The sequence below is a fragment of the Lupinus angustifolius genome, chromosome LG12, assembly GCF_001865875.1.
Source record: "Lupinus angustifolius cultivar Tanjil chromosome LG12, LupAngTanjil_v1.0, whole genome shotgun sequence".
NCBI classification, from domain to species: domain Eukaryota; kingdom Viridiplantae; phylum Streptophyta; class Magnoliopsida; order Fabales; family Fabaceae; genus Lupinus; species Lupinus angustifolius.
In genome coordinates, this window is record NC_032020.1 from 10,732,264 (window position 1) to 10,745,112 (window position 12,849).

The following is a 12,849-nucleotide window of genomic DNA, read 5'->3' on the forward strand; positions in this document are numbered from 1 at the left end:
ATTAGCTATGATTCTGTAAAACTAATCAACCTCGTAATTCCAAAAGAGACATAATTAGTAGATTTTTTCCAGGGCCAAATATAACATAATTTCTTTTTAGACATAATAGCAGCACTAATTACTAGCACATGCTTGCATGATCTCTTTGTAATATAATCTCTTTATAAGGAATGCTAGCTAAATCCTGTACATTACTAATAAAGATTTGATAATTGATGTTGTAGGTAGGCCTCAAACATTTACTAGTTGCAATAGATATTCATCATTGCTAACCACCATTTGCTTCCTTAAAAGGACAAGTTTCCACCAAACTAGATCTTGGGTCCTCTCTGGTCATGTTTTACTTCTTGGATGAATTTTTTGATATAACCAAAGTATCTCCTCACTCTATGGGTAAAGAACTAATGTCTTTCGAGATGTGTGAATATCCCTTTTAACAAGTGTTGTTTTTAGGAATTGAATCATTGATATTTTGGTCTCTATGAAAATCTAACAGGGTCTAATTTAGTTATATCACTAGACTAATATTTTTTTCGTCTTGTGGAATGAATTTGTGGATGAAAAGTTGAAATATGATTGGTGGAAACTCCTTACATAAATCATGTAGAATATTTATCAAACTTTTATCATTATAGATAATCAGTAAGAAATAAATAACCTTATATAGTCAATCTAGTAAAATTGTTTAAAAATACTTTGACACTAATAAATCTCCTTATAAAAAAGTTTTAAATGTTGAAGATGGTAATCTATAGTCTTGCTCAAACTCGAGTTAAAATTATAATTTTACTATCATGCTGTGGGAATAGGACCACGCAAGAAAAGTTTCTAATTATATAGAGAGAAATTTACATCTAATGATTTTAAGAGTTACTAGTGTATAAAAGTGAAGGGATATTTTGTTGCTAAGTTGGTAGGGATAGAAGAGTGGAATTCCATTTAGCTCTGAAGTGTTATATGGTTAGTAATAATCTAGTTTATTTGATTAATTAGAAATGATATTATCTTTAACTCAATCCCAACCTTCATGCAACAAATTGTAGAAAATTAAAGGTGAATTCTTCACTATAAACTAATGAGAAAAAAACGGGATGAACAATATTCTACACTAATTGGGTTGTCAAACCGCATAAATAACTTGAAATTGTCTTGATTTCAGGTATCTCCCACACATTTCCTTATATTTTGTTTCTTAAATCTCATACGATTGCCTCACTATTATAATATTTTATACCTTATTGCATCTTTAATAAAATTGTCTAAGAGTGGAATACCAACAAATATACGGATTTGTAGGGTGTGTCTTTTTACACAGTAGAGAGGATAAGTTGAATTAGATTCTCTAGTGTGGCCCAGTGAACATGGAATGTGTGGTTATGGGTATGGCTTTTTATCCACTTCAGAATGAAGCAAATGGGGGTTATGATTTTCCCTCACACATGAAGATAAGAATGAAGTTGTGGCAAATCTTTACGACATTCTCTTAACATTCGAATACGATGCATTCATATGTTCGGTGGCTTTTGATGGCGAGTATTCTAAGTCACAAATTTTGAAGTTGATGTTTTCTTAACTTGTTATAGTGTACCTTTTTTGCTAAATGTGAAATTTCTCCCTCTCAAAGAATATTATTAGATTACCTTTTGTGCTAATTGAGATTGAGCTTTTCTTTGGACAATATAATCATACATAACCCCACATTAGAAAAATTAATTAATTTCTCTAGATATGCTTGCTTATTGCTTAAGAAGGTTTGAACTAAATCCACGTAAAGAGTACACCATCATAGGCCCTCCTTGTTTTGCTTCGAAATGAGAAGATGCCAAGTTGCCAGCATACAAAATGTCATAAAATAATAATTATAATAAACAAAAGTTTAATCAACTAGAAAGAGTAAGGACAGATCAAAAGCTAATAAAGTTAAGTCTTGAGAAATTGAGCATCACAATTTTTTTAATACTACCTTCAATATATATTTTGTATCACTATTAGTAATTGGTGACTTCACAAAATTATTTGTTTGTGTGGCAATTTTTGCTGACGGGTAATTCAAACTTATGTTAGTTTGTAGAATTATTTATATATTTAAAAATAAAATAAATTTATTTTCTAGCACTTATTCACTGAAATTTTAATTCCTGAAAGTGACACATGTTAGGAGAGATATCCACATACCCTGAAAGAAATTAGTTTCTTACTCAAAAAGTTGAGAGAATCCATTGGTAATACAAAAAAAGACTATATTTTTTGTGACATATTTTTTATTATTAGATAATTTTTATCTATGTGTTAAGAGGGTATTTGAAAGTGGCAAAGTGCTTATCTAAACTTGTGAAAATAAATTATAAAGTGGACTTGTTTCTTTTAACTTATTTTAATAAGTTTATCAAAGAAAGTTATTTATAGCTAGCTAATTTTTTTAATCACATTAGAGCCTAATTAAGTTGTTTATTTAATATATAAGCCTATTTTCTATTTAGTAATTTCTCAAGTGAATTTTATATAATAATTAACAGTGTAGTGGAGAGATGGTTCCAAACACATCATTAGAATTTACATATCAAGTAGTAATAACATGCAAAATCCAAAAATCAAATCCAAGTTATTGCAAATGTTAGCAGAAAACTCGAGTGGATGGGTCAATACTTGTTCCCCATAAGTTTAGTTATTTCTGATATGAATCTAGATGCACTCCTACCCAATGATATAGAAATTGAACTATTCATATTGGACAGATTCGTTCTGGGCCTATTAATAGTTACACGCACACATCTATGAGACTCAACTTTTCGATTTGAGTCGTTCACATAAGATCATTTGTCGCTGTTTCTTATCCAGTCCAATTAAAATATGTCACTTAATGAAAAAAAAAATTTTAAAAAATAAAAACTAATATTTTTAATGTCAATTAGTAAAATTTGATCAGTTAGAGAGACGCAAACTTTTTTAAGACAGAGGCTGTTTTTTCCACACTTCACAGGCTATTTCATTTAGTTTCGGTCCGTATCTTCAAAATGAGTATTGATATTCAGCCCAATGGTTATTTAAAGAAGCAACCTAAGGACCGCATCGTATTCCTTTAAATGGAGCTACTATATTCAACGCAACATCCAAAGCCTTAGATTGGCTCAACTGATGAAATCGATAACCTAATGTTTGACCCAGAAAAATTAACAGTGCTGCGAAAAAAATTGTGAGTCACGATACATGATTATTAAAGTTTTACAAAATGTCAATAAATCCTCGTGATGGAACCACAAAAATTAATGATTAAATTTAACGCAAATAATTGATTTCTGACGCATTCCATTTTCAGTATAATATTTATTCATTGTTGGTATAAAAATTTATACATTATCTATCATTTATTTGTTTTTTAAAGGTCAGTAATAATAAACTATAGATGATAAATGATATAAGCGTATAAAACTAATTTATTGTATACATTTTTTCTCTTTCGTTTTAGTCATTTGAAATCGTTTCAAGAAATTTGGAAACAGATAAATGTATCACATAAACAGTACAAAAAAATTGCATTATGATTTATGAACACCTATTTAACTTTAAATGCAAGAGAGTGTGATACAGAAGAGTGAGACTTTTTTATTGTGATGGTTATATCGTGGTGAGTGTTATTTTGAGTAAGTCATGAAAACAAAATTCTGGAAGAGATTGCAGAATTGTGCACGTATAGAAGATGATGTATGTGGAGATTAGTGAAGGTGTTTTGTATGTCGATCACTCAAAATTTGGTTGTGTAGGGTAGGGACCAAAGATTTTAGGACGTGTTGCTTTGCTTGATAGTCTTCCTTTGCTTGGTAGAGTGCTAAATCTAATTCTTTAGAATTTTGTTTTCTTTTTCTATTGTAATAGGGGTGAGAAGGGATAAGGTTTGTCTCTTACACGACCCTAAATGTTCGTTGAATAATTTTTCTGTGAATCCAGATTAGTCCTAGACCTGAAACTAACTTGACTCTCAATCCGATTATTTATTATTAAATATGAAATTTGACATATAAAATCATATATATATATATATATATATATATATATTATTAATCAAGTATATATTTTGATCAACGATGTGTTGGTTCAAGTGGTACATGTTTGATTCCCCTTAAGTAAGATCTCGGGTTCGAGTCTTGTGGATGGAAAAAACACTCGCTAGGAGAGTTAGCCCCACATACCTGTGGATGTTCCCGACTCGGACAAGATTGTATTCCGTGTGGACACAATTAAATAGCGACATATACAAATATTGGCCTAAATATTGCATGAGTCTAATTTTTGAACCTAAACTCAATTCTAAATACAACAAGACCCAACCCTATTCGAACTCGATGATAGGTGGTGTGATACTGAATTACTAGTATAGTATGCTCACCTCCTATCAAAAGTTTTATTGCAAAGTAACAAGTACACCTACATTACCTCAAGTATGATGTAAAGTTAGCAGAACTGAATAGGATGTATGCTCCTATGATGCAGACAGTCTTCAAAACTTGGGCAGAGACCTTGACCAAAATAGAGGTTGAGCCGGGTTGAATCACAAATTTGGATTGAATCGAATTTATATGTTTAAGAAGAGCAAGTAGTTTTTTATATGAATTTTTAAGCTAGCAAACTAAAAGTATCTTAAAATCCAAGTTTAAAAAACTTATATGACCACTTAAAAATTAATTGGTCCTTTAAGAATTCTGAATGCCTATTGGTAAAATTGCTTAATTTTTTTCTTCTTCTTCTTTGTTGCTGCATTATTAATTTAATTATCGTCTAATTAGTAATTAGTCAAGGAAACAGCTATGTTTTGGCATTTTCTTTTTCCACAGTTTTTTCATATCATTTGATTTTATGAAGCATTTTGATTTACTTCTTCATACGAAGAAAATAAATAAGAATTAAGCATTTGAGCCTAGTATTACATTCTAAAGATTTGGCAGTTCTGTTTTGGTTGACCACATCATACTCTTCTATTTCTTTAGGTAAGAATAAATTGAAAAAAGACAACAATGCAGAGGGCCCTTCATTCTTTCCCGAAATTAACGGTGAGAAAAGAAAATTCTAGAGAAATAGCCGTATGCTATTAAATCGTCAAAAGAAAGTCAATCATCTTCCCTAGTACCGGTCCAGTAAGAAAAGCTCTAAAGAGGTTATGAGTGATACTTTTGTGTTCATGGCTCAATCCAACCATGAGAAAACAAAATCACCAGACAAGCCACCGAATATCAGGAAAGGTATACCGCAAGAGAGTCTTAAGGTCTCTTTTCATGACAAGATGCTAGCAGATAGACAACTGGCCCCGACAAGAGAGGAAGTCGACTTCTTGGCAACAGGTCTTGTGCGGGTGGATTTGATAGGGGGAAATCGTCTTCTTCCTTCGGTTACCTTTTCGGATAGTGTTGTTTCCGAATATAGTAAGGAATGGCAGGATGCTTTGATTGTTACTCTGATCGGGAAGAGGCTGGGGTACAGGGTTATGCGCGACACGCTGAAGAATGCGTGGAGGTTAACGAGAGACTTTGATATGATGGATATTGAGAATGGTTATTTCATGGTCAAGTTTGATCATACTTATGATAGAGAGAAGGTTTTACAAGGCGACCCTTGTATGGTGTTTGATCATTATGTGGCAATCACATCATGGACATCTGAATTCGACTCTACAACAGCCAAGGTTTCAAAAACCTTGATATGGATTCGGTTGACATGCCACAATTTGTTGTTCTATGATAAAAAATTTATCCTTCCCATTACATCTGCCATAGGGCGTCCCTATAAGATTGACAATAATACATTAAGGTGTGCAAGGGGAAGATTCGTGAGGATATGTGTGGAGATTGATCTTAATCAGCTAGTTGTAGGAAATGTTTGTGTCCAAGGCCATTGAATAAAATGGAATATGAAGGTCTTCATGTAATATGCTCTTCATGTGGTTGTTATGGGCATCTATCTAGGAACTACACAGTACAACATGAGGATTTACCACGTATGGATTCTAAGGAGAAGGTACCCTCCCCCCTCTTCCAATGGTTGTACTACGCCAAGTGAGGTGAGTGGAGAGGTGCCACCTCTCTCTTCGTCAAATATTCATAGTGCAATTATGAATATTGAAGTCGTTAATAATGAGGTGCATGGGGAATGGTTGGTGGTTACACGAAAAGGAGTGGTAAAACGGCCAAGGGAGTTAATGCCAAGGATGCAAAGAATCACAACGTTAATGCAAATCAATTTGGTGTTCTTTTGGAGGTTGGGGCAGATTCCTTGGAGGTGTTTAATGTGGGTGGGGCTCCTCTCTTTAATGAGTCGGTTAAGAGAATTAATGGGATGAATAAAAAGAGGTCAAGATTTAAAAACAAGGTGGACATTAATAGTAGTGGCACAGATTCTATTAAAATTCAAACGAATCTTAATAGCAAAGTCCTAGAGAAATTACCAGCTAATGATGGTAGTACCAGATTCCAATCATCCTTGGATTTTAATGCTGGATCGACTTTATTGGGTAAGGAAATTGATTGCCGTATGGACTATTCCAAAAAAATGGGTTTGCCAATTTCTCTCATGCAGGATGCCAGGATGAACATCCAGGCCTCATCTTTGGGTGGGAAAACGGGTTTCTCTGAGCAAGAGCAATTGTGTGCTTCCATGCACACATCCATCCAGTCTCATGTTGCTGATTCTGTGTCTGCTAGGTCACTAGAACTCTCTATTTGTCATGGCTCCATGGGTAAGGCTTCCAATTCTCTACACGCCTCGCCCATGCTGAGTACCATGCACATGTCCAATTGCTTACAATGGGAAAGGGTGCTGGTGCACGATGCAAATCATCTGCAGGGTCCAAGCCATTCAGTTGAGGAAGAAAGGGTTATAGAGGACTACGAGTATGAGGTTATGCCTCAAAAGCTTGGGTCTAGCAAGGAGGAGGTTATGAGGGATAATGGTGATGTCTCTATGGAGTGCCACTAGTGGTTTGGTTTGGTTAGTTTTCTCATTTTGGTTTTTTCATGAATGATTTTAAGGGTTGTTCAATATTGTCCTGGAATATTCGGGGTGCCATTAATAAGGATGGTCGTCAGCATGCTCGTTATTTGGTTAGGATGTTTAAACCTTTAATCATCGTTCTTATGAAAACTCACTATCAATTTAGTAGAGCTGAGTATCTTTGGAATTCATTGGGTTATGTGAAAAGTGGGATTGTTGAAGCGGTTGGGCATGCACGTGGTATTTGGGTTCTTTTAGCGATGGATAATGTGTTATGTACCATTGTTGTGAATTCATGCAACCAGGCCATTTCGCTGAAGCTCCAATGCAGTTCCAAGGAGTGGATTTTTTCTGCTATTTATGCTAGTTCGTCTAGTCGTGATTGTGAGCTTCTATGGGATTATTTGTTGTCCTTTCATAGCAGTGTGCAGCTGCCTTGGCTCTTGTTGGGTGATTTTAATGAAGTCTTTCTATCGTCGGAGGTTCGTGGTGATTTTTTCAATCACTCTCACGCGCATAGATTTTCCCAGGTTCTTGAAAGGTGTGGGCTTATGGATATTGGTGCTATTGGTAGTCAGTTCACTTGGTTTAGAAGAGAGGTGATAGGTTGTAGCATTGCAAAGAAATTGGATAGAGGGTTATGTGACAACGCCTGGGGTATTGCTTTCCCTAGGGGTATGTCGAGAATCTTATTCAGCTGCATTCAAATCATTGTCCCATGTTGGTTCGGTGTGGTGGCCATATTGATGGCATTCGCAATAGACCCTTCTGTTCGGTGTGGTGGCCATAATGTTGTTCATGAGGCTTGGCTAAAGGGTAATGTTGATGTTGTTGAGGGTCTTCATCGGGTTCGTGAGGATGCTATTCAGTTCAACAATAATACTTTTGGTAACATTTTTCAGCGTAAAAGAAGAGTGAAAGCTAGGATCAGGGGTGTTCAACTTCGTCTCCTTGACTTTGTGGATCGACATTTGGTTAGACTAGATATCCAGCTCAGGCGGGAGTATAATAATATTCTCAAGCAGAAAGAATTACTGTGGTTTCTGAAATCCAGAGAGCAGTGGGTTAAATTTGGTGATAGAAATACTAAATTTTTCCACACTCAGACAATTATTAGGAGGAAAAGGAATAATATTCATGGTCTATTCCTTGAGGATGGCTCTTGGTGCACTGATCTTGAGCCTCTTCGTAGGGAGGCACGTCAGTATTTTCGGGGTTTGTTTTGTGATAATGCTTAGGTTCAGTTGGATCAGTGTGTGGTTGATATTCCACGTCTTTCTATAGTTGGGGTTGAGGCTTTAAGGACCTCAGTTACTATGAAAGAGGTGACCCATGTTGTTATGAGTATACAATCATTTAAAGCTCCTGGTTCGGATGGGTTCCATCCAATCATTTTCAAAAAGTATTGGCAGTTGATGGGTGATGATATTTGGAGGCTTGTGTCCGATGCTTTTAAGTTTGGTTTCTCGGATTCTCGCATTGTTGAGACTCTTCTTGTTCTTATTCCCAAGGTCAATAATCCGACTTCTTTGAAAGACCTGCACCCAATCAGTCTGTATAATGTCGTCTACAAGCTTATAATGAAAGTTCTAGTTGGTAGAATGCGTCCTTTTTTGCATGACTTAGTGGGTCCCCTTCAGAGTAGCTTCATTCCTGGAAGGGGAACAACTGACAATATTGTTTTGGCTTAAGAGGTTATGCATCATATTCATAAATCCAAAACTAAGGCGGGTCTCATGGCCTTCAAGGTGGATCTGGATAAGGTGTATGATATAGTGAACTTGGATTTTCTACAAGATATTCTCCTGCAGTTTGGTTTCCCTACTATTACTGTCAGTCTTATTATGTGGTGTGTCCGATCAGGAAATGCGTCTCTTTTATGGAATGACTCGGGACTTGAGGGGTTCCAGCCCTCTCAGGGTCTTCGCCAAGGGGATCCGACGTCTCCATAGTTGTTTGTTCTGTGCATGGAGAAAGTGTCTTTTCTTATCTCTCAGAAGGTGGAGTTGGATGAGTGGAAGCCTATCACGCTGTCATGGGGTGGCCCGCGTATCTCTCACCTCTTATTTTCCGACAATGTTCTTCAGTTTTGTAGGGCTTCCAATGACAAAGTTCAGTTGGTGTCCTCCATCCTAAAAGATTTCTGTTGTGCTTCAGGTTTGAAGGTTAATATGAAGAAGTCGAAATTTACCTGTTCAATAATGGTGTCTACATGGGGAAAAATAAATTCATGTCTTTTTGGTCTATGAGAGTGGTTAGTGATCTTGGGAAGTACTTGGGCATTCCTCTCATTCATGGGAAGGTTAGTAGAGTTGTTTTCCATTCTATTTTGGAAAAAAAATCCAAACGCGTATGGCTTCTTGGAAGGCTAATCTTCTTAACAAGGTTGGTCGTTTGTGTCTTGCTAAGTCAGTTATTTCTTCTCTCCCAGTTTATACCATGCAGGTCATGTGGCTGCCCCAACATGTTTGTAATAGTATTGACATGATGACTAGGAACTTTGTTTGGGGTGAGGACGTCAACAACAAGAGTCTTAATTTGGTGAATTATGGGACACTTACTAGGCCCAAAACAAAAGGTGGGCTTGGTCTTCGGGATTCTAGAGCTGTTAATATTTCTCTTCTGGGAAAGTTGTGCTAGAATTTGTTAACTGGTAGTGACAAGATGTGGTGTAGAGTGCTAAAGGACAAGTATCTGGGAGAGAAGGCTATGTTGTTTTCTCTTATACGCGCATCAGTTTCTTATGTTTGGAGGAGTATGATGAAGGCCTCCCTTGAGCTTAGGAATAGTTTCTCCCTTCATATGGGTAATGGGGAGGATTCCATTTGGCACTCTAATTGGGATGGGATTGGTCCTCTATGCAACTATGTCACCTTTGTTAACATATCGGACACCTAGCTTCAGGTGAAGGATCTGTGGAGTGATGGTAACTAGGACTTTAGTAGGCTTTACACTATCCTGTCTACTGAGGTGACCGAGTTTATTTGCAGTAATTTGTCTCCAGGTCCTCTGATTGCTGAAGATGATTGGATTTGGGATGGCCATGCAACAGGTTCTTGTTCTGCTAAATCAGGATACTGGTGGCTTATGTCTTCTGAGGATGACAGTGGTACTGTATCTAATGTTTGGCGGTCTGTTTGGCATCTTCGAGTTCCTGAAAAGCTGAAATTTATGATTTGGTTGGGGTTTCATGACGCCTTACCCTCTAATCATCTTCGCTTCAACGGGAATATGGCTACGGATCCCTCTTGTCTGAGATGTCAGGGTAGCACAGAGGATCTTCTGCACCTTTTCAGAGATTGTCCTGCATCTAAGTTGTTATGGTCTAGAATTGGGTGGACCTCACCTTATTTATGGGTTGCTCAGTCATTTCATGGATGGATTTTGGAGAATTACAACTCTCCTAATGGTCTTCTCTTTCTTGCTGGTGTCTGGTGGGCCTAGAGATGGAGAAATAACTCCATTCTTGGTGATATTCACTGGGATATTCATACTATTGCTGATTATATTCATCATGACTATTGAGATTGATGTCATTTAGGGGTAGTACTGTGCTGGATGTTGATCCCCCGTCCTTTCATCGGTGTTGCCCGGAGGAAGGTCAGGTAAAGCTTAATGTCGATGGCAGCTGACTTGGTGCTTCCAAAATCATGGGAGGCGGTGGTGTCCTTCGTGACCATACATGTATGTGGATTTCGGGGTTCTCTGCCAACTTTGGAGAAGGTTCTCCTATCCTTGCTAAATTGCTGGCTATAAATCAGGGTTTGCATATGGCCTGACATGTGGGTGTGAAGAATCTCATTCTTGAGAGTGATTGTCTTGAGGTTGTCCAAATTCTCTTCGATGATTTTCATATCCGCATTAATAATATCTCCATCATTGTCTCTAAGGTGTGCGCTTGGTTGTCCCGTGATTGGGTAGTGCTGGTTTGATTTGTTGTTAGGCAGGCTAACACGGTAGCTGGCAGATTGGCTAAGAAAGGGTCTCACTCTTCTACCATCTTCTCGCTTTGGTCTTCGGCTCTACCAGATTATTCTCATCTAATTGACTTGGATGTTTCCTTTGCACTTTAGTTTCTTTTTTTCCATTTGCTATGTACAAAAAAAAATCGCCAAAAAGAAAGGTTAACTATCAGTTATCACAACGGGATCATTATGGGTGTATAATATATACAATATAATATAAGTATAAATATTTATATAATATCATTTATAATTCATTTATATTATTTGTAAGAGTCAATAATAATTAAATGTTAATAATAAATAATGTAGTGACATTGTAACGTTATGAGCACATATATTTTTTCTCAATCCTAAATAAATGTTGCATTTGTTCCAAAACCTTGTTTTGGTTTTTTATCTTATTTTATGTTGTAATACACATTTATATTTTTATAGTTCAATTATATTCTTATTTATTATTTATTAATTTTTAATTACATATTTCTTGATTTTTGAATTCGGTTTTCAATGTATATTAAATTAAGTTATTTTAATTAGATTGTATTCATCTTTTATATTAGTTATGAAATTTACTAAATTGTATGTCTAGTTTTGGAATAAGTGGAATAGTTTAATATATATGTATTACACTCTAAAGTTTTTTATACAATCACTATAAAGATGATTCATATAAGGTTTAATTGATTTAACTAGTTCCACCATTTAATCAGATGAGTTAATTATGATAAATAATTATTGACTAGTCTTTTGGCCTAATCAATCATTATATATAATTATATTAGAGTAATATGTCTCAAAATGACCTAAAATGAAATAGAACATTATAATACTATCTTTTTAAATTTTAGGTAAATTGTCGTATTTAGCTCAAACAAACCAAAATATGTACTTTCCAAAATGATTTAACCTGTTCACAATGCCTCTAACCCTGATAAGTAGTTACCATCCAATTTGATTCTCATATCATTAATCATATGTCATAAATAACTAAATTGATAATTGTTCAGTGAAAACTATTTTTATAAAAACAGCAAGTGTCATTTGATATCTAAAAGGCCTAGTTAAGAATTTCAAATCTATAATTGCCAAAGCGCTATTTCTACCTTTTATTCTTTCACTTGCTTCCCTAGTGTGTTTCTACTTCTCACCTGTTATCTGTAATTCAGCACCATAACGTTAGTATGATATAAATTTATGCTAAATTTTCAGAATAACAAAAGGTTAAAACTTGGATTCTTGAAAATGATATTTGTTGGAGGAACAATCATACACCCTAGAAAGAATTAATAGATTACCTAAAGAGTGATGATAAACATTTGATAGTACAGAATAATTTAGCACCATAAATAAATAAAAGTTAAAAACAAATCTGGTCGTTTATCTTGTTTATCATTTAGTTATCTATTAAATAAAAGTTTCACTATAATCTTCTAAAATTGTAATGTTTCTTGATTCAACCTTTCCATAAGTATCCCATTCTAATTATGATAGAAGAAAATTCCATGAGATTTTGGGATAATCCAATAAGAATCTAATAATGTTAAGATGGACAGAAAGTTTACCAACTTCAAAAAGAAAATATTTATATATAATAAATATATCATCAATTATTCATTTACATTATTTATATTTAAATATCAATAATAATTAAATATAAATAATAAATAATAAATAATATAATAACTTAACAATATAAAATGGTGAGGAAATATCCTTTATATATAAAAAAACAAAAAAATGAAATAATATTTTACTCTGTTTTAGATAAAACAAAAATAAAAAGATATATGTAATGGTTTGTTAAGATTTTTATACTATTGATGTATCAACTATTATTCGAATTTAATCATTGTTATATAAAAGATATATGTTAATTGTCAATAACTTTAAAATATAAGAAATATAA

At 34.7% G+C, this 12,849-nt stretch overlaps 1 protein-coding gene across 1 annotated transcript; it reads left to right on the top strand.

Annotated features, from left to right (window-relative positions):
• Nucleotides 7,002–8,669, top strand: LOC109361876. Its single transcript, XM_019607407.1, has 2 exons — nucleotides 7,002–8,174; nucleotides 8,217–8,669. The coding sequence occupies exons 1-2, from the start codon at nucleotides 7,002–7,004 to the stop codon at nucleotides 8,667–8,669; spliced, it is 1,626 nt and encodes a 541-aa protein (XP_019462952.1).

What these genes read in the sequence shown, in the direction of transcription:
- LOC109361876 (XM_019607407.1), top strand. Translation starts at nt 7,002, where the DNA reads ATGAATGATTTTAAGGGTTGTTCAATATTGTCCTGGAATATTCGGGGT. An exon ending in TTGAGCCTCTTCGTAGGGAG is followed by an intron (nt 8,175 to 8,216) that starts GCACGTCAGTAT and finishes GATAATGCTTAG; the next exon opens with GTTCAGTTGGATCAGTGTGT.